General features: G+C 40.9%; 1 protein-coding gene across 1 annotated transcript in view; it reads right to left on the bottom strand.

Annotated features, from left to right (window-relative positions):
* Nucleotides 1-22,572, bottom strand: part of UTRN (utrophin) — a 344,252-nt gene that overhangs the window by 209,918 nt on the left and 111,762 nt on the right. Inside the window, exons 22-38 of the mRNA XM_026044733.1 lie at nucleotides 21,874-22,086; nucleotides 18,286-18,399; nucleotides 17,228-17,383; nucleotides 16,156-16,326; nucleotides 14,328-14,507; nucleotides 13,599-13,733; nucleotides 12,937-13,086; nucleotides 11,749-11,910; nucleotides 11,221-11,349; nucleotides 10,594-10,767; nucleotides 9,768-9,923; nucleotides 7,853-8,023; nucleotides 6,055-6,234; nucleotides 4,392-4,520; nucleotides 4,079-4,249; nucleotides 3,350-3,499; nucleotides 2,386-2,523 (exon numbers count right to left, since the gene is read on the bottom strand). Of these exons, the coding sequence (XP_025900518.1) occupies nucleotides 2,386-2,523; nucleotides 3,350-3,499; nucleotides 4,079-4,249; nucleotides 4,392-4,520; nucleotides 6,055-6,234; nucleotides 7,853-8,023; nucleotides 9,768-9,923; nucleotides 10,594-10,767; nucleotides 11,221-11,349; nucleotides 11,749-11,910; nucleotides 12,937-13,086; nucleotides 13,599-13,733; nucleotides 14,328-14,507; nucleotides 16,156-16,326; nucleotides 17,228-17,383; nucleotides 18,286-18,399; nucleotides 21,874-22,086 (2,679 nt within the window). The remainder of the gene's footprint in view (nucleotides 1-2,385; nucleotides 2,524-3,349; nucleotides 3,500-4,078; nucleotides 4,250-4,391; nucleotides 4,521-6,054; nucleotides 6,235-7,852; nucleotides 8,024-9,767; nucleotides 9,924-10,593; nucleotides 10,768-11,220; nucleotides 11,350-11,748; nucleotides 11,911-12,936; nucleotides 13,087-13,598; nucleotides 13,734-14,327; nucleotides 14,508-16,155; nucleotides 16,327-17,227; nucleotides 17,384-18,285; nucleotides 18,400-21,873; nucleotides 22,087-22,572) is intronic.

Raw genomic sequence — 22,572 nt, 5'->3', positions numbered from 1 at the left:
CAAAGAGGATTTATGAGAAAGCCTGACTGTATGACCATACTGCCCTGTTCTATTCTAATTTTACTGGTGAGAGAGCAATTTTATTCCCTTTGACTTCTCTCCCCCCCAAAAAAAATCCTAGGGGAAAAGTAGGTCTGGGGAAATACCTAGTTACAAGTGCACATTTTATGAAGACGACCTTCCAACTAACGCTGCTAAAAATAACGATATTTCAGTAGTCAAATAAAAAAGCTGGCTCCTCCCATCTAGTCTGACCTGCAATTCACATTGGGTTTTAGGTTTTCATCCTCCTTTCTCAGTTTACACTTATACTTCATACATTTTGAAAAAAAAAAAACTAAATAACGATGATTCAACTTGGGCAGGCTTCATTTCATATGCATTTTGGAAGACACAGTCCTAATAYTAATGTTCCTATTCAAACACAATCAAGAACTTTCTCTGTAAAAAGCCTAACCGACAAATAATCATGTTTTCTTTACTATAAAAATACTACTTAAAGAACCTTCAATATGACGTCTGTATTCCAGTTTATGTAAGAAACATCTGAATTGATCCATTCTTTTGGGAAAACACTATTGCTCCCTTCAGGAATGGTATGAGCCATTCCTGAGAGAGAGCAATATGAGAGAGATGGGAATGAAGGAGAAATGAGAAATAAATAAATAAATAAATAGGAAGAGAGAAAAAGAAAAAAGCAAGCAAGCAGAGCCTCAGGGCAYGGATGTTCAAGATCAATCAGTAAAGCAGGTAAGAGCAGGAGCCACAAAAACAAAGTAAGGTCACGAGAGGTAGGCTGGCTGCTGCTCAAATATTTGAGGACTGGAGGTGAAGGCAAATGAAACAAAAGAGTTTCAGAATTTCACAGCAGTAACAAAACTGTTATGAATCTTATCTCATGTTTCTGAAAACCCATCTGATTCAGCTAAACTAGAAACTACTTCTGGAAACGAAGGATGTTTTATCTGAGCAAAGGTAACGCTTCCCCACTAATAGACTTGTAATTGCTATTATAGCCCATATTTACACAGTATTCTGTATTTAGGAATTCAACTACTCAGGAATTCACTTTATCCAGCAAGGCCGGGATTTGGCTTCAGAACTCAGAATATCACTTTACAGGAAGCAAGAGAAGACCAGCCACCCTGCAGCGAGATCAACAGCGACCAGAAGAGCCAGCCTGGCGCACAAGCTGTTTGCTCCTGTGGGCCAGGAACCCTCCATGTGCACTTTCCTTCTTTTAATCTCTGACAGAGTCACTCCAAGCAGCTGATGTTCAAACAGCAAAAAGGAATCAGGTTGTTTTATGCCAAGTGTCTATGGATGCGTATTTCCTGCAACCACATTTCTGGCATTAGGTAGGTCCCACCAAGGAGGTTCACGTGCCAGGTCACGTTCCTTGTTCCCCAGCAAACAAGCAGCAGCCACGAGTGGGGGTCCAACACAAGAGAGAGAAGCTGGTGATCAGACGTGGGGCCAGCTCTGCTGCCCAGCTGTCAGCCACGGTGCACATGGGAAGCTGCTCGTAACTGCAAACCTCTCCAAAGAGCAGGCTAAGGAAGGTTCACTTGGGTGCTAGCAGTCAGCGTGCCCGGGCAGCGCAGACTGCCTGCTATGGGCCCATGGCTCTCAGGGTCAGCTGGAGCCATGTGGCTTCAAGTGGAGCTGCCAATGGAGACCCGACATTTCAGAGCACATGGAGCGCTCACGAGGAGCCACATTCCATGTTCCCTCCACCTCCTGATTAATTGGTCYCGAGTTAAAAAGTTACAGAGCAATCAAAAGAGATTGATTGGTTTTACTTATGAAGCTTCATAACCAGAAACTGAGAAGTATTTAGACTACCTAACACCCAAGCTTGTCCAAGAAATTACTTACTGCTTCACAAGACTTCTCATTGTTCTTGTCTAAAATACTAATGGATTAATGTCTAAATATTAAAGTACCATGCAGCCAAAGCATTTTGAATAATAAAAAATGAGGAATTAAATAAGGAAATATATATACACACACTATATGTATATATTTATATTTTTAAAAAGGTATCTTCATCCTCAATAACTAAGACAAATAGCTTTCTGTGCAAAATCTGAGTAAACTTTATCAGAGAGATTGTGCTCAGCCTCCCAAGCTTTGAGAAACATTTTTTTTTTCTATGTTATGTTTATTTTAAAAAMTCTTTCGAATGACAAAATTCCTATTTTGGAATTGCAGAGATTCAAAGAGTCAGAATGTGTGGGTGCATAGGCACCCACATGTAGAAATGTCAACATTCCTAGAGTATTTTATAAGCTAAAGAAAGCCACAAACAAATTGCAAACAGGCTATTAAAAGAAAGACTGTGTGAGGAAGGAGCTGTAATTGGGAAAGTTATCACAACGATACCTGTGTGTTGTTGTACTTAGTCTGCAGAAGCAACAACTGCAGGCGGATCTTCTCTCTCTTAGTGTCCTCCATGGGCTGCTGCAACAGCTGCCCTCCTCTCTGCAAAACCTCTTCAATCTGAGCTCTTTCTTGATCCACCTAAAATTACAAAAGTCCACAGTCATCTACAGAAAAGCACAGCTGTGGCTTCCAAAAGGAATTTAACACTGCCCAGATATTAATAGTAACAGTTTTGGTTTTGTTTTTTTTTTTTAATTATCCAAATGTCAACTAAATAAATCCAAGCAAAGACATTTCTCTCCTCCAGAACTATCAAATCCTAAAAAGCTCCTTAGTCATGCTATAAAATTTGCCCTGCAGGAGGCTCCCTCACGGCTGGCTGCTGCTGCCTGTTCAACAGGACTAGGCTAAGACCTCAGATCCATTTATGACTTTATAAACTAAAATTTAAATTTAAAAAGATGTCTACCCTAGACACTAGAAAAGAGGACTAAACTAACTGTCAAYTGCAAAGTAAAATGTCAGCTCCAGTAAGTAATCATTGCAATAGAAGCTCAGAGAGAGCTTCTCTCCAAAAGAGAGAAGCTCAAACCAAAAGAAAATGGTTTACACCCCATTATTTACACAGGGAGCATACCTGACAAACAGCTACTTTAAGCAGAAGGGGAATGAAAGTCAAAGTTCCCTCCAAACAGCAGATTTTACAAAATCGCAATGAAAAGAGACTGAAAAATTACTGGTTACCACTTGGCACCAACCAAGGAAAAGCAGCAGCTATGGGAAAAGAATGAAGAAATSACGTAGTACTTCCAACAGCCTGGAAATTCCCTTCATTTTTGATTACTAGCTTAAAAAAAAAAAGTCTCTCAAAAAAAATCCCTGGAATCCAGGAGAAAGGTGGCGCTGAACTGAACACAACAGAAAACAGGAAGACGCAGCCAGCTTTCTTCTTCTTCCAACAAACCTTTTCATCTTCCTCACTCAACTCCAGATGCTTTTCCACAACCTTTAACATGTTCTGTATGTCACACTCAAATTTGTCCAGGTCTGGAAAAGCCACTCTGACTTCACGAGGCTCTGACATGACAGGAARTCGTTCTTGTCCGACAAGCATCTGCAAAACAAAATAAAACGCTTTTCAAAGCGAAAAGAAAATTTAGGTTGAGATGTCATACACATTCCCATGGAGCACTGGTTTAAATTATCAGCAAGCATGTAGGACCACCAGATATTTGTATAATAAAACTGCAAGAGCTGTTTGATGTAACACTGAAAGTTAGCTTGTAAAAAGTGCTGCTAGGTCCTGGCAAGACTTCTAGCTTTAATTCCCAAGCTGCACATCTTCATATTAAAAAGAAAAAACAAATCAAACCAAAGAAACCACCTCCAGTTACATTAGCTTAYGGTGTCTGGTCTGTCGTTCAAATAAATAAATACCATAATATTACATTTTTCTGAATCTTTATAATATCCAATTATTTGTTAACTTCCCCTTGCAACTCAAGTCAGTACCTGCTGTCTAGGTAACTCAGAAAGCAACTATCAAAAATAAGTCAACCCATTCTCAGTATGTAAATCCCGCTAATAAACCAGAATAGCAAAGCTCTGTTTTAGCATCTGTCCCCAAGCTATTTTCCATTGCTTTGGTGTAGAGACCCCAGGCCCGCTGGGCGGCCCTCTCCTCCCTGCTCACCTTGGCGCTCCTGATGTGCTGAGAGACCTTCTCGAAGTTGCGGTTGAGCTCGGCCAGCTTGGGCTCGACCAGCTCGCGGCACGAGCCGCCCCGGCCCTTCATGAGCACGAGGGCCTGGTCCCGCACGTTGTTCACGCGCAGGCTCACGTCGTCCAACTCGCACGTCAAGCGCTGCGGGGGGCGAGGAAAAGCAGGCCCGTGCGTTAGCCAACGTACAGGGAGCGGGAGGAAAGCAGCAAACTGGACTTGGTTTTGTCTGGAAGCCAAAAGAGGGAATTTGGCAGCTTGCTCCTTTAAAGGCAGCACTCCCTACCTTGACCGTTTCCTCCTTCTTGCTCGCTGGCTTTTTCTCAATCTCATCCAGCAAGGCTTCAGCCTGATACAGCCACGTACTTATGTGGGCAACRTTTTCATCAAAGATCTCCAGCTGGCTCTGATGATTCTGGAAAMGAATGGGGGAAAAAAAAATTAAAAGGTATATCTATTTCATCTACACACRGGAATAAAAATACCTCTAATATTGTGAGGTGGAAGGAGAACCAATGAAACAGAAAGTGTTACAAAAAGCCTTGGAAAGAAACAATGAGAATTATATCCTACTATACCTAGGGTATTGATTTTACCCTCAATAAACATTCAATAAATATTTCCAATAACTCAATTTTCAATGTAGATCCTTCAATATTATATTTCCTAATTAACAGGAAGGAGAATAGAGAAGTAACTGACAGTTTGCCCAAGAAATTACAGCCAGGCAATGTATTACATTACAAGCAGACCAACCAGACCACAACACCTCGACTAAGGCCTTTTTCTTGTTTGCATTTTTCTTTCTATATTTTTCCTGTGAAAAGCAACAAAATATGCTCCAAACCCAGAGAAGATCAAGGCTAGTTTTCAAAAAAATAAAAATAAAAACACAGTGAAACTGCCTGCACCCAAAGTCAACAGAATGAAAAAGATTCTCAGAACATACTGTTTTCTAGTTATAACTGGCAGAAAAAACAGTAGCCATTTCACATGAAATACACCCAACTCACAAACTATGATGATATTGTACTGATTACACATACTAATTAGGTCTGCTTTCATAGCTAGGCAGAAATTGTAAGGTTACATACAAGGAAAAATAATACATTATTTCCTTACCTGATACGGGGAAATTGCAGGATCCCACAAGGTATTAACAAAATTACCATATATATGTGTTATATATATACACACACCATACATATAAGTGTATATATATATATATAAACACTTATATATATACACAACTGTCTTAACAGGGCTAGAATTCAGAAATGGAAATGAGGAAACTGCAACAACTATGAATGGTGCTTGCTAAACATACTCGGGATTTTCTTGAAGAGGGCAGAGAGGTGGCACACGTGTACAGAAAGATGAAGTCATACCACAAAGCCTAGGGAGTGCAAGGACCCAGGCAAGTCCTACCACTGATGCCATAAGAGAGAAAGGAAAAGAAAAAAAAAAAAAAGTTGAAAATAAAGTTAAACCATGAGTTTTATTCTCTGCAGAAAAAAAAAAAAAAAAAAAGTTGAAAATAAAGTTAAACCATGAGTTTTATTCTCTGCAGCCTGGCAGGTTACTCCTCACCTGCCCAAGTCAGCTTTCTGACCATGTATTTACACAGTTTGATCGCTGCAGCATCCGCACTGAGGGCTTCTATCTCCCACCCACTGAGCAGTACCCACTGCTAGTGCTGAGCAGGCAGCAGTGATGCCCGCTGGCAAGCATAAAATGCTCAAAAAACAACTTCCCACCTTCCTCATTTCATATATCCTCATATCTCAGCTCCTCATCTACACAATAACCATAAATCCATTGATCCCTTTAAGTCCATGAAGGGCCACGGAAGCTTCATGTGAGGGCAAAGCCAGACAAATGGAAGCTGCAGCTTCTCCCAGGCTGAGGAGAGGCAGCCACCCCAAGGGCTCCTGGCAGAGCACCCTTACCAGCAGGGTGTCACACCAGTCTTCAGTCCACGTGCGCACTCTGCTCCAGCCRGCGTTCAGGACGCAGAGCTTCTCCTCCAGGGAGGTCTCGCTGCCTTCCACGAGCGCCTGCAGCGCCGTGCAGCTCTCCGTGATGCTCTTCAGGTCGCCCTTCCTCCTCTCCAGCTCCCTCAGCACGCTCTGAAACGAGAACCACCACGCTGCAAACGGCCCAGGTCGCAAAGGCACCGGGGCCAGGTTTTAGTTCCTCGGGAAACAAACAGGGCAATGGATGGGCTGCACAGGAGAAAATCCCAAGGAGGTAAAACTGGCCTCTGCATTGACTCGCTCTCTGTAGACATAAGTCTCTTTTCTCAGTGAATTCGCTTTCAGTCGTGCACCAGACAGAATTTGGTCCTCAGAGATGCCTTGAATTTGTCAGTACCTTCTCCCACTGACACCCGCTCGTGCTTGGCAGTAACGGGGGACTGGAGGCCAAGCCTGGGCGCTTTTGCCCCGTGCCTGTGCTCACTGGACAAAGCCCAACTGCTTTACTGACCATATTTACCTATGTAAACATAGGTATAGGAAGGAAAGGGTATTTAGCTCTTTTTTTTTTTTTTTTTTCTAAGCCATCTCTGATTTCAGAGTTTGGTTTATCTAGCAGAGCGACCGCCTGTGCAGGAATGCATGTTTACCACAGAGCTCAAACACCACACCATCTCCGGAGCAGCAGCAGCTGATCACCACATGGAAAATCACATCTCTTCACACTGATAATTACCGATACAACTCGACTATTCAGAAAAGCTCTTTCATGACAACAAGGTGCATTCTTTCACATCACATTCAATCACAGATGGTGTCTGCAGCTCTACAAATATCCTAATATCCATTAAATATTTATTAATGGCAATATCTTTAGAGTGTAATACTCAAGTTACTATATTTTTGACTTGCTTCTAGAAATCCTTATGACAGGAATGTAACTTTTAAATTTAACAAAAAAGTTCACCTTCCTGATGRTGCAATATAACAGTTAATGAATTATTTGCATTATTTACAAAGGTATAGTACATGTATGTAAATATTTACATGGCAATTTGGAAAGAAATTTTAAGGAAATTACTACAGCACAAATATAGTGCTAATAATTTTTAACCCGGAGTGAAATAGGTGAGAATATGTTGTAATCAGATACTTAGTTTTGTATGCCTTCATTATTATTATTGTACACAGTTCTACTGCAAAAGAAAAAAAGTGCCAGAAAACACTGTTGAGATTTGTCCTTTGCACTCTGCTTTACAATGCTTAGAACAGATTCTTCTCCTTCCGTGAAAAAAAAATCCAGATTAAAGACAAAGAATTCAATCAGCAATGTCTACTGCTTTATGTTTTACAAACTCACAACTCTGAAGACAAAGTAGACCGTTTCAAATTCCCCTTTTCATTAAAAGGTCAATATATTTTCAGTTCACTCTACTGATGATTTTTGATACAGCAGGAATTTAGATTTACCAAAAATCAATAAAATGGTACCTATGAACTCTGTTAGGGATACAGTAAGTTACTTAGATATCTATTAGTACCGAATATGCTGTAATATATTTACTATTTTAGTTTCTGAATTAAGATGCCTGATATGAAACAGATCAATTCCAGTGAAGTACTGCAAAAGATCTTCCGAAAAATACTAGGTTCATCGCACAAGGTATTTTGGAACAAGCTCCAGGGATTTAAACTCACAGCACCTTCCGGATAATTTTCCCACACTGTTAAAAGTATTAATTTATGGTGTATATTTTTAAAGCACGCTCACCTTAGCCCAGGCAATTTCGGAATCCAGATCAGAGAGCAAGCTCTCCGAGGTGGACTTCTGCACGAGCTCAGCCTCAGTGGCCGCCAGCCACTCCGACAGGGAGGCAGCCTCCTTCCTCAGGCGGCGTGCCAGCTGGGAAGCTCTTTCCAGGTCTTGTTTTCCTTCCGTCACCTACAAAGAGAGACAACGGATTTTATTAAAATACTTTTTTTTTTTTTTTTTTTTTTTTTTTTTAGTACAGCATTTCTTCTTTATTTCTTCTTGATTAAATCAGAGTCTAACATTATTCTGGTCTAACTTGAACATAGATTAGAGAATTAACCCAACCACAGCTGTTAGAATTGATTGATATTTACAAAAAAATTATCTTCCACCNTTTTTTTTTTTTTTTTTTTTTTAAAGTACAGCATTTCTTCTTGATTAAATCAGAGTCTAAATCTTTCACAAGGGAATGACCCTGGAAAGAAAAATAATTATAAACATCTTCATCTTACTATCTAAAATAGAATGCATAATGCTAGAATAAAAGTAAAATATATGGAATCCAGTCAGTCACTGTTAAATATGTAAAATTCTTTTTTTTTTTTTTTTTGGTATATATTAAGCAGGCCCCATAGCAGGAAACAGTAAAAGGAAAAAAAAAATCACAGAAATATTAGTCTTGAAAATCTTGAAAAGATGTCATTAAGGAGAACACAGACTATGATGCTTGTTGCACTATAATCAGTTCTATCTCACACTAACTACACATTATTCTGGTCTAACTTGAACATAGATTAGAGAATTAACCCAACCACAGCTGTTAGAATTGATTGATATTTACAAAAAATTATCTTCCACCTCAATTTAGTGTTCACATGTATTTATTTAAAATCATAGTCTTTGAAGCTCTTTAAAAATAGTCCAGACACAAATCCACATCCGCAACGTTATATCACAAGCCATTTGCCCATCTCTCATGAACTTCTTGTCCACATATTTATGAGCTATATAGCTATATATGAGCTACAGCTATATGTAGTCCCACTGGAATCTACGTCTTTTTAAAAGCTGTCCACTTTATAGCAATGAAACATTTTCTAGAGCCCATTTCAAGTTGCTCCAATAATGTCATTTGGCTGCTTCACAGCTTCCCTCACTAAAGGCATCACAGCTCKGAGTCTGTGGTGGAGGGGCGGGGAGACTGAATGAATGAATAAACAAATAAATAAATACTCTATTCTCACCTCATCCTGGCAAAGATCTCCCCATTTTTAAATGATTTCATTTGGACAATTAACAATTCCATTACTAACTAAACTACCCAAATGCGTATTTCTTAGCCGTTCTTCAGAAATGTTGCGTTTCCTCTATACTCAAACTTCATACTGAGGATGACTCTTTAAATAAACTATGACTAGAAACTATCACTATCCTCCCAAAAAAAAACATTTATGGCCTTTAACCATGAAGAAACAACTACGAGGTATCCTGTGGGGTATTTTAGAAACTGTTTTTTTAAAAAAGCTTCTGTACTATAATTAAGTATCAGGGAGTTTTTGTTTGTTATTATAATTATCGGGAAGTTTTTGCTTGCTTGCTTTTTAAGAGAGCAGTTATAAACTGGTTTATAGACAACATAAAAAAAGCTGCAGTATAAAAACAATGTAAGGAGTAGCAGGTCAAAATGCTGAAAGCTCTATGAGCCTTCCTGCCTTCAAGAACACCTGTATTCAAGAACACTTCAGGATCACAGGCATGCTGCATAACTACAGGATGGTTAGCTGTAATCTCTAATCTCTGATTGCTCCTGCATGCAGCACTAGCCCATATAGATCAGAAACAGGAAAAAAAAAAAAAAAAAAAAAAAGCAAGAAAGTAGCTGACATCAAAATAATAGAGGATTTCCTCTGTATGTATATATTATTTTTCTCACCTGTGCACCCAGGTCATTATAGAGAAATTTCAGTGCTGTTAGTTGTTCATCCATTCCTTTGGGATTATCTGTCTGTTGTTTCTGCACAATTTGCCTTCCTGTCTTGATGACAGTTTCAACTTCCAATTTCACCTCACTGAGGGTTTTATAGAGCTTCTGAAAAACATACGTTCACACAATAGTGATTACTTAGAGTTAATAGAGTTCACAGTTCAGGTGTTCCCATTTTGCTTGATTTTGGGTGCCTGCAGGGAACCCAATCCTCAGCAGGCACTTGAGCTCTAAAAGCTGTGGATCAAGAGCAAAGCAAAACAGGCAGTGGAAAAAATATCTGCTAAGTAGACTTCAAATTCCTGATTTCATTGTTTTACTCTATTTTAAGATTTTTATAACAATATATAGATTTTTATTATAATAGTTTAGCAGTATTTACTCCATAGCATCATCACAGCTGGCAGTGCTGCTCCTGTGATCTATTCTTGATCTTACATTTTAACAAAATAAATAGGAAGAACTCAGCAAACTTGCCCCTGGAGCAGCGCTTCTCCACAACATCAAGATGAGCAAGGGAGATGATTTTTTATAAACTCAGCTGTTGTACCCTTGTGTCCAGAGCCTAACAAATCATCTCCACATTCTCATCCAGAAGAATTACACACTGTTCTGCTGGTGATTTTTGGAAAAATGAAATAGCGTTTCCTTTTCTACAAGACTTCAAGATAAAATTTTATGAGGACAGAGTTTAAACAAAAAGAATCACACAGGGAAGAAACAGCCACAAATTTGAATTAAGAATACTATACACTTAAGAATACTGCATACTTACCATGCAACTGTCCAAATGAGCTTGGATTACATCCGGGTCAGTATCCTTCACATCCAGGACATGAAGTTCTGCTTTTACACCATCCAACACCCGCTTGCAATCTAACATGCGCTGTTCAAAATTGGCTGGTTTCTGGAAAAGCTGATACTTTGTAGACACTTCCCGGAGTTTTCTCTGTTTTAACAAATWATCTGTTAAAAGCTTGTTTAAAATTAGTTTTAAATCAGTAGCTGTGCTTTGGGGAAGAACAAAATGAACRCATTGCCCTCAGATTCTATTTCACCTCTCATGCCACAATTCAGTATTCACGTCAAACCATTTGCCAAGAAAAATTCCATCATCTATTCCTAACCTCCATCTGCAGTGCAACAAAGCTGTAATTCTGTATCACACACTCTCAAAGTATCCTTTTCTAATCAAATGAGGAGACTTCCTGCCTTTTGGCACTTCACCCATGATAATGATGCAATTTCAGCTTCCTAAATTCATGAAAGCACATGCCCATGCTATTTGTTCTCTACATTTGGCAGACCACACCAGACATCATAAAGGCTGACAACAGCAGTGTATAATGCAAAACTCAAGTTCTTAGAGTGAAAATTCTTCGCGTGACTTAGATGTTCTCACCTGCAAAGCATCCAGCTGAGTTCCACCACGGGGAGACCTGCATTCAGGGGAAGCAGGAGGGAAAGCGCGAGCATTTCTCCTGAGCTCCTCTAAAGTGGATTCATGAGCTGCAATCTCAGCTTGGATTTTCTGGCATGTCAGAGAAAAACAGAGGGGAAAAAAAAAAACCCCACATAAAAGTCTTTCAGGGAGAAAAGAGGAATTTGGTGATCACCTAGCACCCAGCAGAAGTAAATCCACCGCGTAAAAGCAAATATAAATATGACCAGGTTTATCTGAAGTACTCTGGCTCCAGTGACTGCTTGCTAAATTGAACGCCATAGAGATTGTTATTCAGTATAAGCTCCTTAAAAAAAACAAAACAAAACAAAAAAAAAAACATCACAGGGGCAAAAAATCCAGATCACTGAAGACCTCACCCGGTGCATCAGCAGAGGTTTGAAATGGAGCCTTTATAACCAAATGCAGGCTGAGCAAGGTCATGAGACACTTCAAAATGCTTTGCAATGGAAAGCTCTACTGCAATACCTGAGCCTCCTGGGGCATCTGAAAGGCATCCACCCGATCAGTCAGGTAGGACGTGAGCTGTCTATCCAGCTCRGCCAGGTTTTCCTGCAGCACCTGCAGCATGTGGTCGGTTTCTCTCATGGTCTGAAGCTGCTGCTCCAAGGAGATCTGCCGGCTTACGGCCTGAGCRGGACAGAAAGGAAACGGGACATGGAACAGCTGAGCAGGAAAAGAAACACCAAATTTTTCCTCTGAAACAAGGTTAGGGTAGGAACATGAGGACTGCAAAAAGAGAGCAAAAGCAAGTCCCCCAAGGCAGCACTCCTGAAGCCTCCTGTGGAATGTACAGCAGGAACTGCTAACAGACCAACATGGAAGGGAGCACTGCCACCACAACGGAGAGACTGAAGACAGGTCTTCACAGTCAACGGAAAGAAAATACTYTGTTAAAAACAGCCATTTCCCAAAGGCCAGCCTATAGCAATCAGGGACTTTGTGACACACTGCAGCTTTAAATTGATAATATATTAACCTGTATATTTTCCTTCAGAACAAAAAAATTCTCTGTGTTAGCAGGTTCCTTCCTTCCACCATCACTCCCTTCAGCAGCAGAACTTTGAAGTTCCTGCACTTGGAACCCTGCACTTGGCATGAGAGCCCCAGGTCTCCACCATGAGCACGCAGGACCACCTGTGTCCCACACGTGTGGGGGTGCACACACACAGATGCAGAGCATCAGCAGCAGCCAAATGAGGACTCCTAAATCAGAGAGATTCCCCCACCCCAAAAATGGAAACKTTTGTTTTTCTTCTCTTCACTATATGAGCAAAATAGCGTAAGAAGGAAGGGAAAAACAAAAACAACAGCAAAACACAAATAACAACACAACAACTATAAAAACCCCTTAACTCCAACGGCAACACACAGTCCCCAGATGAGGGCACTGCATCCATGTATCCCACAGAAATGATGATGAGCTAAAACTCCTCCTCCTACACTACAAGAAAACCCTATCTTTCTTTGGGCATCATTCCAAATTCAAAGTGGCTAAAAACTCTGCAAAGGATTTTGCTCTTTTCCTGCACTGCAGTCCTGCACTCACGAATTCAACCATCTAACAGGCATCATTTGAGAGCACTGAAGTAAAAACAAAAAAAAACAAACAAAAAAAACCCACAAGTTTCCTTCCACCCTGCCCCAAATTCTTACCAAGTGACTCAGTTCCTCATAGCGAGCATTAAAGGCCTCCAGCTTTTCACTGATGATATCATCAAGAATCCCTCCRTCAATCAGGGTCTGCCCGAGCTCCCGAATCTGCGTTCGATTATCGGCTGGGTGACGCAGCACTGATTCCAGGCACTAAGYAGCAGAAAAAGCTCGAGAGGTCACGACACTGAACAGCCCTGTATTTTCTGAAGCGAAAATCTGGCTGCACGTGCAGAGGTTTTAAGACTTAAAATAGCTGGCAAGTGATTTAAACGCATGAATTAGTTATAGCTTAATCCATGACCGCACAGGGCAGACACAGTGGTCATTTTGTTTTAGATGATTAAACTTCACAGCACTTCTCACCTACTCACTGCTATTGTATGCTACAGTGCTAGAAGGAATTAATCAATTTACACAAGGGCAGAAGACAGCATGGGCATGACAGAAAATGTGGCACATCTGTTATGAACAGCAAAGCTSATCTTTTCTTCAGATATCTTACAAATATCTTTTTTTTTTTCAGAATCAGAGTTAGATGATCGTTTGACATAAAGAATCAAAGCATTCAGTATTCAGAATTCCACTAAAGAGTAGAAATCTTTTGTTGTTTTTAAAGTAGGGCTAACTGAAAAGTTGCTAATGCAAAAGAGTGGCTGCAGTACCTCAAGAGCGTCATTGACAGCGTCCAACTTATCAGGCAGATTCTCAGTCATTTGCACCCTTTCTTCCAGAGTATTTAGCCAAGCTGTTTCCAGATCAAGATACTGAAGCAGCTCAATCCAACAGGACCATACCTCCTAAAAGCAAAATTAAATTAGTATAGAACAGAAGGGACGGTTCATATCCTGTGAACAATTCCAATATTTTCCATTATGGATATATTTATTTAAAACATGCAAGTAGAATATCTTCAAAAATATGCTATGTCATATTAAGTTCTAGTAAGAAAAAAAAATCCATAGCTACAAGGCAACTTACAATGAAATTCATTAACTCCTTCTGAAAGGTAGGACATACACAGCATGCCCCAAATCATAACCAATCCATTTTAATTAGCACCATCATCAGGGTATCTCAGCCTTTGTTCTRGAAGATTATTTTTGTCATTTTGGGAGAGACATGGATGGAAAACAGAGCAGTGGAACATGGTCACTTATTTGCAGACATGTTTCTTACAGTGCACACATGGATCATCAAAGCAAAGTTGGGTGGTTTCCTAGGGATTCTAGGGATTCACAGTACCATGGGGAAGAAGAAAACAATGGCAAGCATGAATTTTCTTCTACAGCAAAACATGCTTATGCAGAAGGCACTGTATTCATTGACACAACCCGACATCCCTCTTGCCCCACCTACTTCAGATCTACTTAACAGAGAGCTATCACTCATACCTCCAAAGTGTGGCATTTCCCCCGGATCCGATTGCACAGGAGCTGGTAGTTCTCCAGCACCACGTTCAGCTCAGTCATCAGCTCCTGGCCACCAGATGGCACTTTGGTGGCCAACATCTTGATGTTGTCTTTGAGAATCTTCACCCGCACCTCTTTCTGCAATACATCCTCCTTTGCCCTCTGTCCAAAGAAACACATTGCACAGTCGGCTCAGATATTCAACTATTAACTTTTCAAACCAAAAATACAGACATATTTTCCATCTAGGATATTCCACCTAAAAAAATCAATGATTTGGATCTCCTAAAAAATCTGAATTCCTTGCTATTTGCACCCCAGCATACAGCTATGGAAGATGTACTGAAGTAGAAACCAGGTGGTAGATGTTTTTAAAAACAAATTTATCAAGAAAGAAGAGGCAAGGGAAATTTACAGAACGCTGCAGATCTCAGAGCTCAGTAACTATCTCCAAAGTTATATTTCCATCCTCTTTCCCTAATAAGGGACATGTGTGAATATGGAGTTGGGACCTCTCCACGGCAGGCACACCCATGGATGGGCCAGGGAAACACGCAAACGGAACAGCCAACAAAAGCCCTTGAAGCTGACTGCATTTGTAGGAGCTTGGCAGCGTGCAGGATAAAGGGCCAGCAGCTGCCAGGTATCACAWCATCAGCTGCTGAATTCTGCCCTGTCAAAAGCTCAGCGAGCAGGATGCCTGGGAGATGGTACTCGCAGACACACCCCAGTCTGCACTGAAACACGCTGGAGCCTCCAGAAGCACAGACTGTCCCACAGCTCCTTTCATTCAGCCTTCAAGAGACAGCTACAAATTTCCTACAGGGCAGCATTACTACTGGGGAGTGTCGAGACACCTTCTAAATGTAAGTAATTTTGTAAGCAAGGAAATGCAGCCAATGGGAGTGTGAAGGCTAGAAACACAACTGCAGAGCATCTTCTTTCAGAATAGAATTATTAAAGCTCCCAGTCTCATCTTAACTTAATACTACTGCAAATGTTATGTYGGAAGTTTCACCCTCTGTTCAAATGAGAACAGAATTAGGGAAACTCATGAGGGTTTTCCAAAACGTTATGCAAGAAGTGCTCGGGTGAAATATATGCTGAGTATTCTTCCCCAGTATTCAACACAGTCCTAACACAACAGTCTTATTGCAAATACAAGAGGCTACCACACACTGCCATGTTCCACTGGGTAACAGTTCAGTCAACCCTTATTGAGATAAATAATATGTAATACAAGTTGAAACAGCAATGTGGAAATGCCTGGATTCTTGTCAAAATGTAGGGACAAGCATCATTCTCTGCAACACACAAGGAACATGAAATCATCTTCACAACAAATTTGTTTTAAGCTCCTTTTCTAAATGCAGAGTTAACTAAATATAGGCCATAAAAAACTGAACCCAAACAGTGGAATCAGAAGAATCGAATCATGTCTTAAAACTGCYAATTTGGAGAAGTATAATGTAAAATTTTCTCTCTTTTTCTTATTTCTTCCTCTGCAACAAGTTTTAATATTCTTTGGGGCTTAATATGCTGCACACATCAAGCCTGGCACAGCAGGCTGGGCAAGCTGCAATTCATTATTAAATCTCTACCACATGTGGCCAAGTAGAACATCTGCTTTTCCATTTGTGCTTTCAAAACAAAAATTCCATGAAGTGAAGCTGAAAAAATACCACTAATCTTCTCTGTGACCTGAGCTCCTTTCCACACAGACAGTAAATCCACTAAAGGTCACCCCCTAGAACCCATTAAGTTTTGCTCCTCTTTAATGAGGTCTCCACGATGGCCTCGTACTCCTGACCTTCATTTCCTCCACCGCATTCTCTAGTTCTTCAGGGGACTTGTACTCAAAGTCTTTCTCCAGATACTCTTCTTCAGCTTGGGTCATCCATTCTTGCATCTCTGCCAAGTCCTTCTTCAGATTTACAGCTTTTTCCTGACTTTCAGACAAGTGGTTTTTCTGACTAACGATCTAGAATGTGAGATGGGAGAAAGAAGCAGCAGTTTCATTATTTGAATCTTCCTGAATTTGTGGGGAAAAAAAAAAAAAAAAAAACCACAGGTCTGTGTCAAAACATTTTCTGTTTTTTCTATTAAAGCTTTTTTTAAAGATGCTTTTTACACACAGGCAAATCCTAAACCAAGTCCAAGACACAAGTGGCTCAAGCAGGGCAAAGCAAAGGGGCAGGGCAAAGGGGTCTCCCTTCCTTCCACATTCCAGTCATTCTGGAGTTCTCATCAACAGCCAGGATCCCGTCCAGGCAGGGCAACTGAAGAAGTATCTTTCTCCAGACAGCAGAAAGCTTCCACTCAAAAGAAAGACTCACATATCCAAACTGAAGGGGCAGCCTATTTAGAGCCTTTTCTTCTTTTTCCCTCTTCTTTTTTTCCCACCCAGGGCTGCTTTGAAGGAGTTAGACATTACACAGCATCCAAAAGAATATTATAGCCTTCAGAGACAACAGAAAAGGGCCAGACTATTTTTCAGAAAGGAGGGAACAGCAGGCAACAAAGTCAACAAATCAGTTAGAAAACAATTAAATGGGAAAGAGCACAGTGAACTCCTAGATACAGAGAACTGCAAGCATTCAAATATAATTACTACTGATTAGATATTCATTAACACTTTGGAAGGATTTACTAGGTCATGTTGGACTTCAGCCATTATAACAATTGATTATGTAAACTCTACTGAAATTAGAGTGTGATGCCCCAAGAATTAAACCATGAATTTTCATTTTGACAGAAACAGTTGCCACAGCTGAAGACACATCTGACCAGGCTGGTCACTGCTTCACRGCCCCAGGCAGGCCCCCTAAGTTGGGCTTGTTAGATCAGCACCAAGCAAACACCTGCARCAAAAGGGGACTCACCTGCTTGCTCAGCTTCTCCCACTGCGACTGGCAGTCTGCCAGCCTAGATTTTGCCCACGTATTTATGCCAACAACAGGCTGACTTCTTAAAGCAGACTCTATTTCCTTCATCTCTTTTAAGGACAGTTCAACCTTCTCCATTTCATTAACAAATTTCTAAACACAAATCAGAGAAAGTAATCATTAGAGGAGTATGATGGGAGTGCACTACAATACTTTCTTCTTCAATAAGATGTTACAGATATCTATAGGATACCAGTAATCTTGTGATATGGCAGAGTGATGCTGCACTTAGTGYTATCCAATTTAGAACAACTCAGTCTTTAGAACAACCCACTCGGGGACCTAAATCATCAAAATCATGAAATTAAAAGTCCCAAAATACAGCTTGTCCTATACAGTGCATTCTCACATGTCAAATACCTACACTGGCACGGTGCCAGTTTGAATATGATAGCATTAAATACCCTGATGTTTTTGGCATGCCTTGGACTTTTCTTCCACTGAAAACAATCATCACTGGCTGCAACATAAAATCCTACTCATCTGTAGTGATCATTGTGTGTCACTAGTTCAGAAGAAAGAATGGTCTTCAATGKTAGGCAAATACAATTCCTAAGCCTGAGCAGTTCCATCATCAGAATGATTTTCTTGCTGTTTTTTCTGCTCTTGAAAATTTCATGAGTACAGCACTTTTCCCTCAAATCTAACTCCCTTATCGTAAAAGGGGGAAAAATATGCTGCTTTTAAAGAGGCCTTGAGGTCAATTTGTAGATGACTGTCTGTAAATATGGGGAAGGCCTTTGAAAAGTACAAAGTGTTATAGTTATACACATGAAGAACCAATTACAATGGTGCCTCAAGAAAACAAACTTTCTGGAAGGAGTCACTGTATGAGCCATGGACAATATTTAACAGTAGTAGTAAATAAAATAAAATAAAATAAAATAAAATAAAATAAAATAAAATAAAATAAAATAAAATAAAATAAAATAAAATAAAAATGATGTTCATCATAGTATTTATTTTCAAAGATTCTTTAGAACAGCAAAACTCACTGTGCACTGGTCAAGTTGTCTTTGAAGTCCTTCACTATCTCCTTGAACAGCCTTCTCTGTCAGTAAGAAGTCCTTCACGCCATCCATCCACTTCTGAATGACCTTTGAATCAGCCTACAAAGGACACAGTAATGACAAGTTGGTATCATTCTGTTCTGAACACTGTATGGCTGCTGCATTTCAACAACCGCTAGCAATGGCAAAAGGCTATGTCAGCAGCTAGAATTGCCCAAGTTTTGCTTCAGAACATTTTATAACATATGTTTGTTTTCAAACTTGCAAGAAGTAATTTTGCAGTAATGCTATTTTCTATTTATGTTACAGAATGGTTCAGTTGGCATTGCCCCTCTCCAGACTATCACACAGAAACCCCACATTAGGGGGCAAGCCAGGGTTCAAGCAGTATTTTGTTACCTTTAACATTGAGGACCTGCCTGCATGCTGGAAATAGCATCTCCCTAACAACAGTAACCACATACAGCTGCTTCCATTACACTTTTAAGGGCATATTGCATTGCAAGGAGGAGAGAAGGCCACACTCTTTGTCATCTGAAGGTATTTGTGGGGAGAAGGGGAGAGAGAGAGCAATGCTGGAGAGGCTGAAGGCAAGCTGAGAAGCCACTAGCCTTGCACAGAAACACGGGTACAGAGAGAAGATTCCACGTGGGATTAGACCAACCATTAAACAAACCTGGCTGTTGGCACCAATGTACAGTCTTTACAGCTTGATGTAAAGACTGTATTTACCAAGACTGCCATTTGACAAAATATTTTAGCATATCCCTAACTTAGCTTACTTACTGTAAGTTACTTACGTAAGTGGCTGAACTGAATTCAACGGAATTACTCACAAAGTTAGGAATTTAAACTAATTTCTTTAAATAGCATGCTGAATTACAGATCAAGTAATCTACAGGAGTTCAATATACTAAGTGTTCCTGTGATGATCAGGTAAAGAGCTATCAAAGGCAAATGACCTAACATGGACTGTGGATGTGGAAGAGTTTGAGACAATTAGAGATAAATGAAAACACTAAACCAATTTCTAATGTTTATTCCATCCAGAGGAAAAAGATCAAATGTACTGAATATTAAATGGATTATTCTGAAGAGCAGGCATTTAATTTCAGGAACTTGTCTTGACTCATGCTTTTAAAGAGAAAAAAGGCAGTGCACATGCCCATTGCAGGACAAACAATTCTGAACAAGACAACACTTATCAGAAATTGGAGGAAAAACAACTGCTGCAAAAAGACAGTAAGTAGGAGAAGGAAAGGAAGAGGAAAGAATAAGGTATTGTAGGAAACTGTATATTTTTATACCAAAGGCAGCASAAATAATAACAAGAGGGAGTTCACTGCAAAATAACCCTCAAGAGCTTGCCCAAGCACCAACATTTTCCATCCCTACACGAGGCTCCCCCGCTTTGGGGGGGTGTCTCCTGCTGACCAGCTGCTCCTCCAGAGCCCCAGGTCAGGCCCAGGCTGCTGCMGGTCCCTGCAGAAGAACAGGCTTGAGGCTGAAAGCAGCCCACACACTCCCACAGGTGTCAGGAGACAAGCTCTGATCCATCTCGCTGCTTCAGGTAATACAGAAGATGTTACATAAATGAAGTGAGCCTCCTGCCTCTGAACACCATCAACGCTTTCCGCTTGCAGGTTGATCTGTGGTTCTCCTTTCCAAAGGCATTAGACTAGACCAAACTGTCCCATCTAGGCTACTCTCGCTCTCCCTGCACAGAACCTACTCTGCTGGCAGGAACTTGCCAGGAAAATGGAAGCTCAAGTCCTAAAACTGGTAACTACTGAATACAGCTTTCCATACAGGAACAAGTCTCCCCTTCTATACTTTTCCACAATAAAACTTCTTGTGAGCACAGCGATACTTACTGTGCTCTAAATGAAAGTTTGGTTATTATACGTATCCATATTGTGATTTTTTCCCAGACTTATGGTTAAAGGAAGGCAGACTTGAGGCTCTTACTGTTTTCCAATTGTAATCAGTTAAGAGTTGATTCAAGCTCTCACTGCAGGCCAATTACCTGGCCACAGTAATAAGAATTTCTGACTAAACCCCATGTCCATACTTAAGTAGTCATTACAGGCTTTGACCACCTAAATAAAAACTTAGTTTGAAGTTTGAATCCACTATCAAAGCAAGAGAACAGTTTTCCTCTTCAGAAAGCAGCATTTGGGAGACCGAGATCAAGAGAGATCTTTGCAGAAAAGGCTGCATATGTAAGACAGCCATGTTTGCAGAAGGCTTCATATAGAAAGCTGTTCCTGTGTGTTCATATAGGGATTCATATAGGGGTTCACACAGGAAGCTGTGCTCCTGCACACAAAACATACTCTGAATTATCTATATTTTCCATTTAATTCAGTACATTTAATGCATGTAAAAAATACAGATTTCTACTAGCTAATGCATGTGTCTCTTCATCCCTAAATACAGCTTGTTCATTTAATCCCTAAATATAGCTTGTTCATTTAAAGGATTCCACATAAAACAGATTTTTAAGTGGATTTTTTTCTCCAGCAGTTTGAGAGTTCAACAACCTTGTTTCAGCAATTTCCATCGGTAAAAAGTGGCAAAAGAAAACTGGTCCTCAGAACTGCCACATCTGGCATAATGAGAGAAAGTCAGGGAGACTAGATATATCTCTAAAGGCACATTCTTCTTATCTAAAGTTTAATGCACACTTAGAAAATGAAAAATACTTCAAATATTCAAATTCTTGTTAAGCATTACTCTAGCAAAAACACAGAAAAGATGACATCATGTTTGGGCATTGACACTGTCGTGATCACCTCACACGCTTCAGTTAATATTGAGGAAAACTGGCTAGTGCCTATTTAGAACTTTTGGACCACAATAGTATTGTGATATCATAATATATTTACATTTTTTGCCCCTCCAAAGAGAAATATAATTAAATAGTCTAGTGAAGGGACTTTGGAAACACCAAGAAACCTATCTACCTAGCAAATCACGCTGGGCCAACCTCAGCAAAGAGTTCTATACCCTCTTGATATCAACGGGTTCAGGTTCTGAGCATCCCGGGTGTAATTCCTCCCCTTGGGCACTAGGGTTTCCTGCCCTGAATTTGCAAGTGTGTGCAGGGGTGGGTGACTGTGCCCCTGTGTTCATTAATCCCCCTGCCCCCTCAGAGGCCACTGTGGGAACTGGAAAGCTCCTCACTGCTGCAACACGTTGTCTTCACTTCCCTCTCCAGTTTGTTGYACTGACCCTCTATGTCTGACACCAGCTGCTGGAGAGGGCCCCTCTGGAAGCCTTTCCCAGCACAGCTCCCATACTGCCCACTCCTGACACGGCCTTTGGCCTTTCTCCTGTCAGTATGGAAAGGAGGAAACTGTTCACTTGAAAGGAAAAMCAATTCCACTAGAAGATGAAATAGTGTATTATGAATGTTGAAAGCCCTCAACTATCCTGCTAGCAATATATTAGATAGTTCTAGTGGTCTGCCTACATTTCACTTAACAAATAGCAGCACCTGGATGCCTAGTCCTGCAGATATAGAGAAGGGCTCTGAAATGAGTTATGTGAAACAAAATCCTTTTACTTTACCTCAAATATCCTGGACTTAGACATAATTTCTTCCAGTAGTTGAACTTCTTTGGCCGTCTTGAGCTTTAACTTGTCCCAGTGTCCCTGCACATGCCGGAGTTCTTGCTTGTAGACCTTGGCTGTATCAGGGGCAGCCTGTTTCTCTAAAGCTTTCATTTCTTCCGTGAGTTTATCCATCCTGGACTTCTGGGCTTCCAGTGTCTCGCAGACAGCCTAGAGCAGGGGGCAGGAGAGGGGTAACCACAAGCAGCCTGAGCCACGGGGCAGCCCCACGTTCCCGCAGAGGCGCCGGGGCCTCCCRGGCCGGGCACCCAGCAAGCAGCTGCCTTCCAGCTCCTGCCGGTGCTGCCGCAGGGATGCCCAAGCAAGCCTGGAGTCACCCCAGGCTCCAGCTGCAAGGCTGGCACGGGAGCAGAGAAGGGAGTAGGCTCTAAAGCCAGGCAAAGGCCAGTCTGTCACTGGATGCACGAGCTGCCGCGTTACGGCACACGGGGCAGCAAAGCCAGGGCAGCACTTGGAACTGCGCCTTGCACAAAGCCAAGGCCTCAGCTTTCCCCTCTCCACGTTCTTTTTTTTTTTGAGGGTGCTTCCTTGTTTTAAACAGGCTGAGAATGTCTGTCTCCTCAGGCTAATAAAACTGCTAGTAAAGCTACAATAAAAGATTTGGACACTTTAGCTAAACTACTTCTCGGGGAGAGA

The sequence above is a fragment of the Nothoprocta perdicaria genome, unplaced genomic scaffold, assembly GCF_003342845.1.
Source record: "Nothoprocta perdicaria isolate Ctin4 unplaced genomic scaffold, notPer1 scaffold_38, whole genome shotgun sequence".
Taxonomy (NCBI): domain Eukaryota; kingdom Metazoa; phylum Chordata; class Aves; order Tinamiformes; family Tinamidae; genus Nothoprocta; species Nothoprocta perdicaria.
Note: the sequence above shows the minus strand (reverse complement) of the source record. Positions and strands in the feature narration are given on the sequence as shown.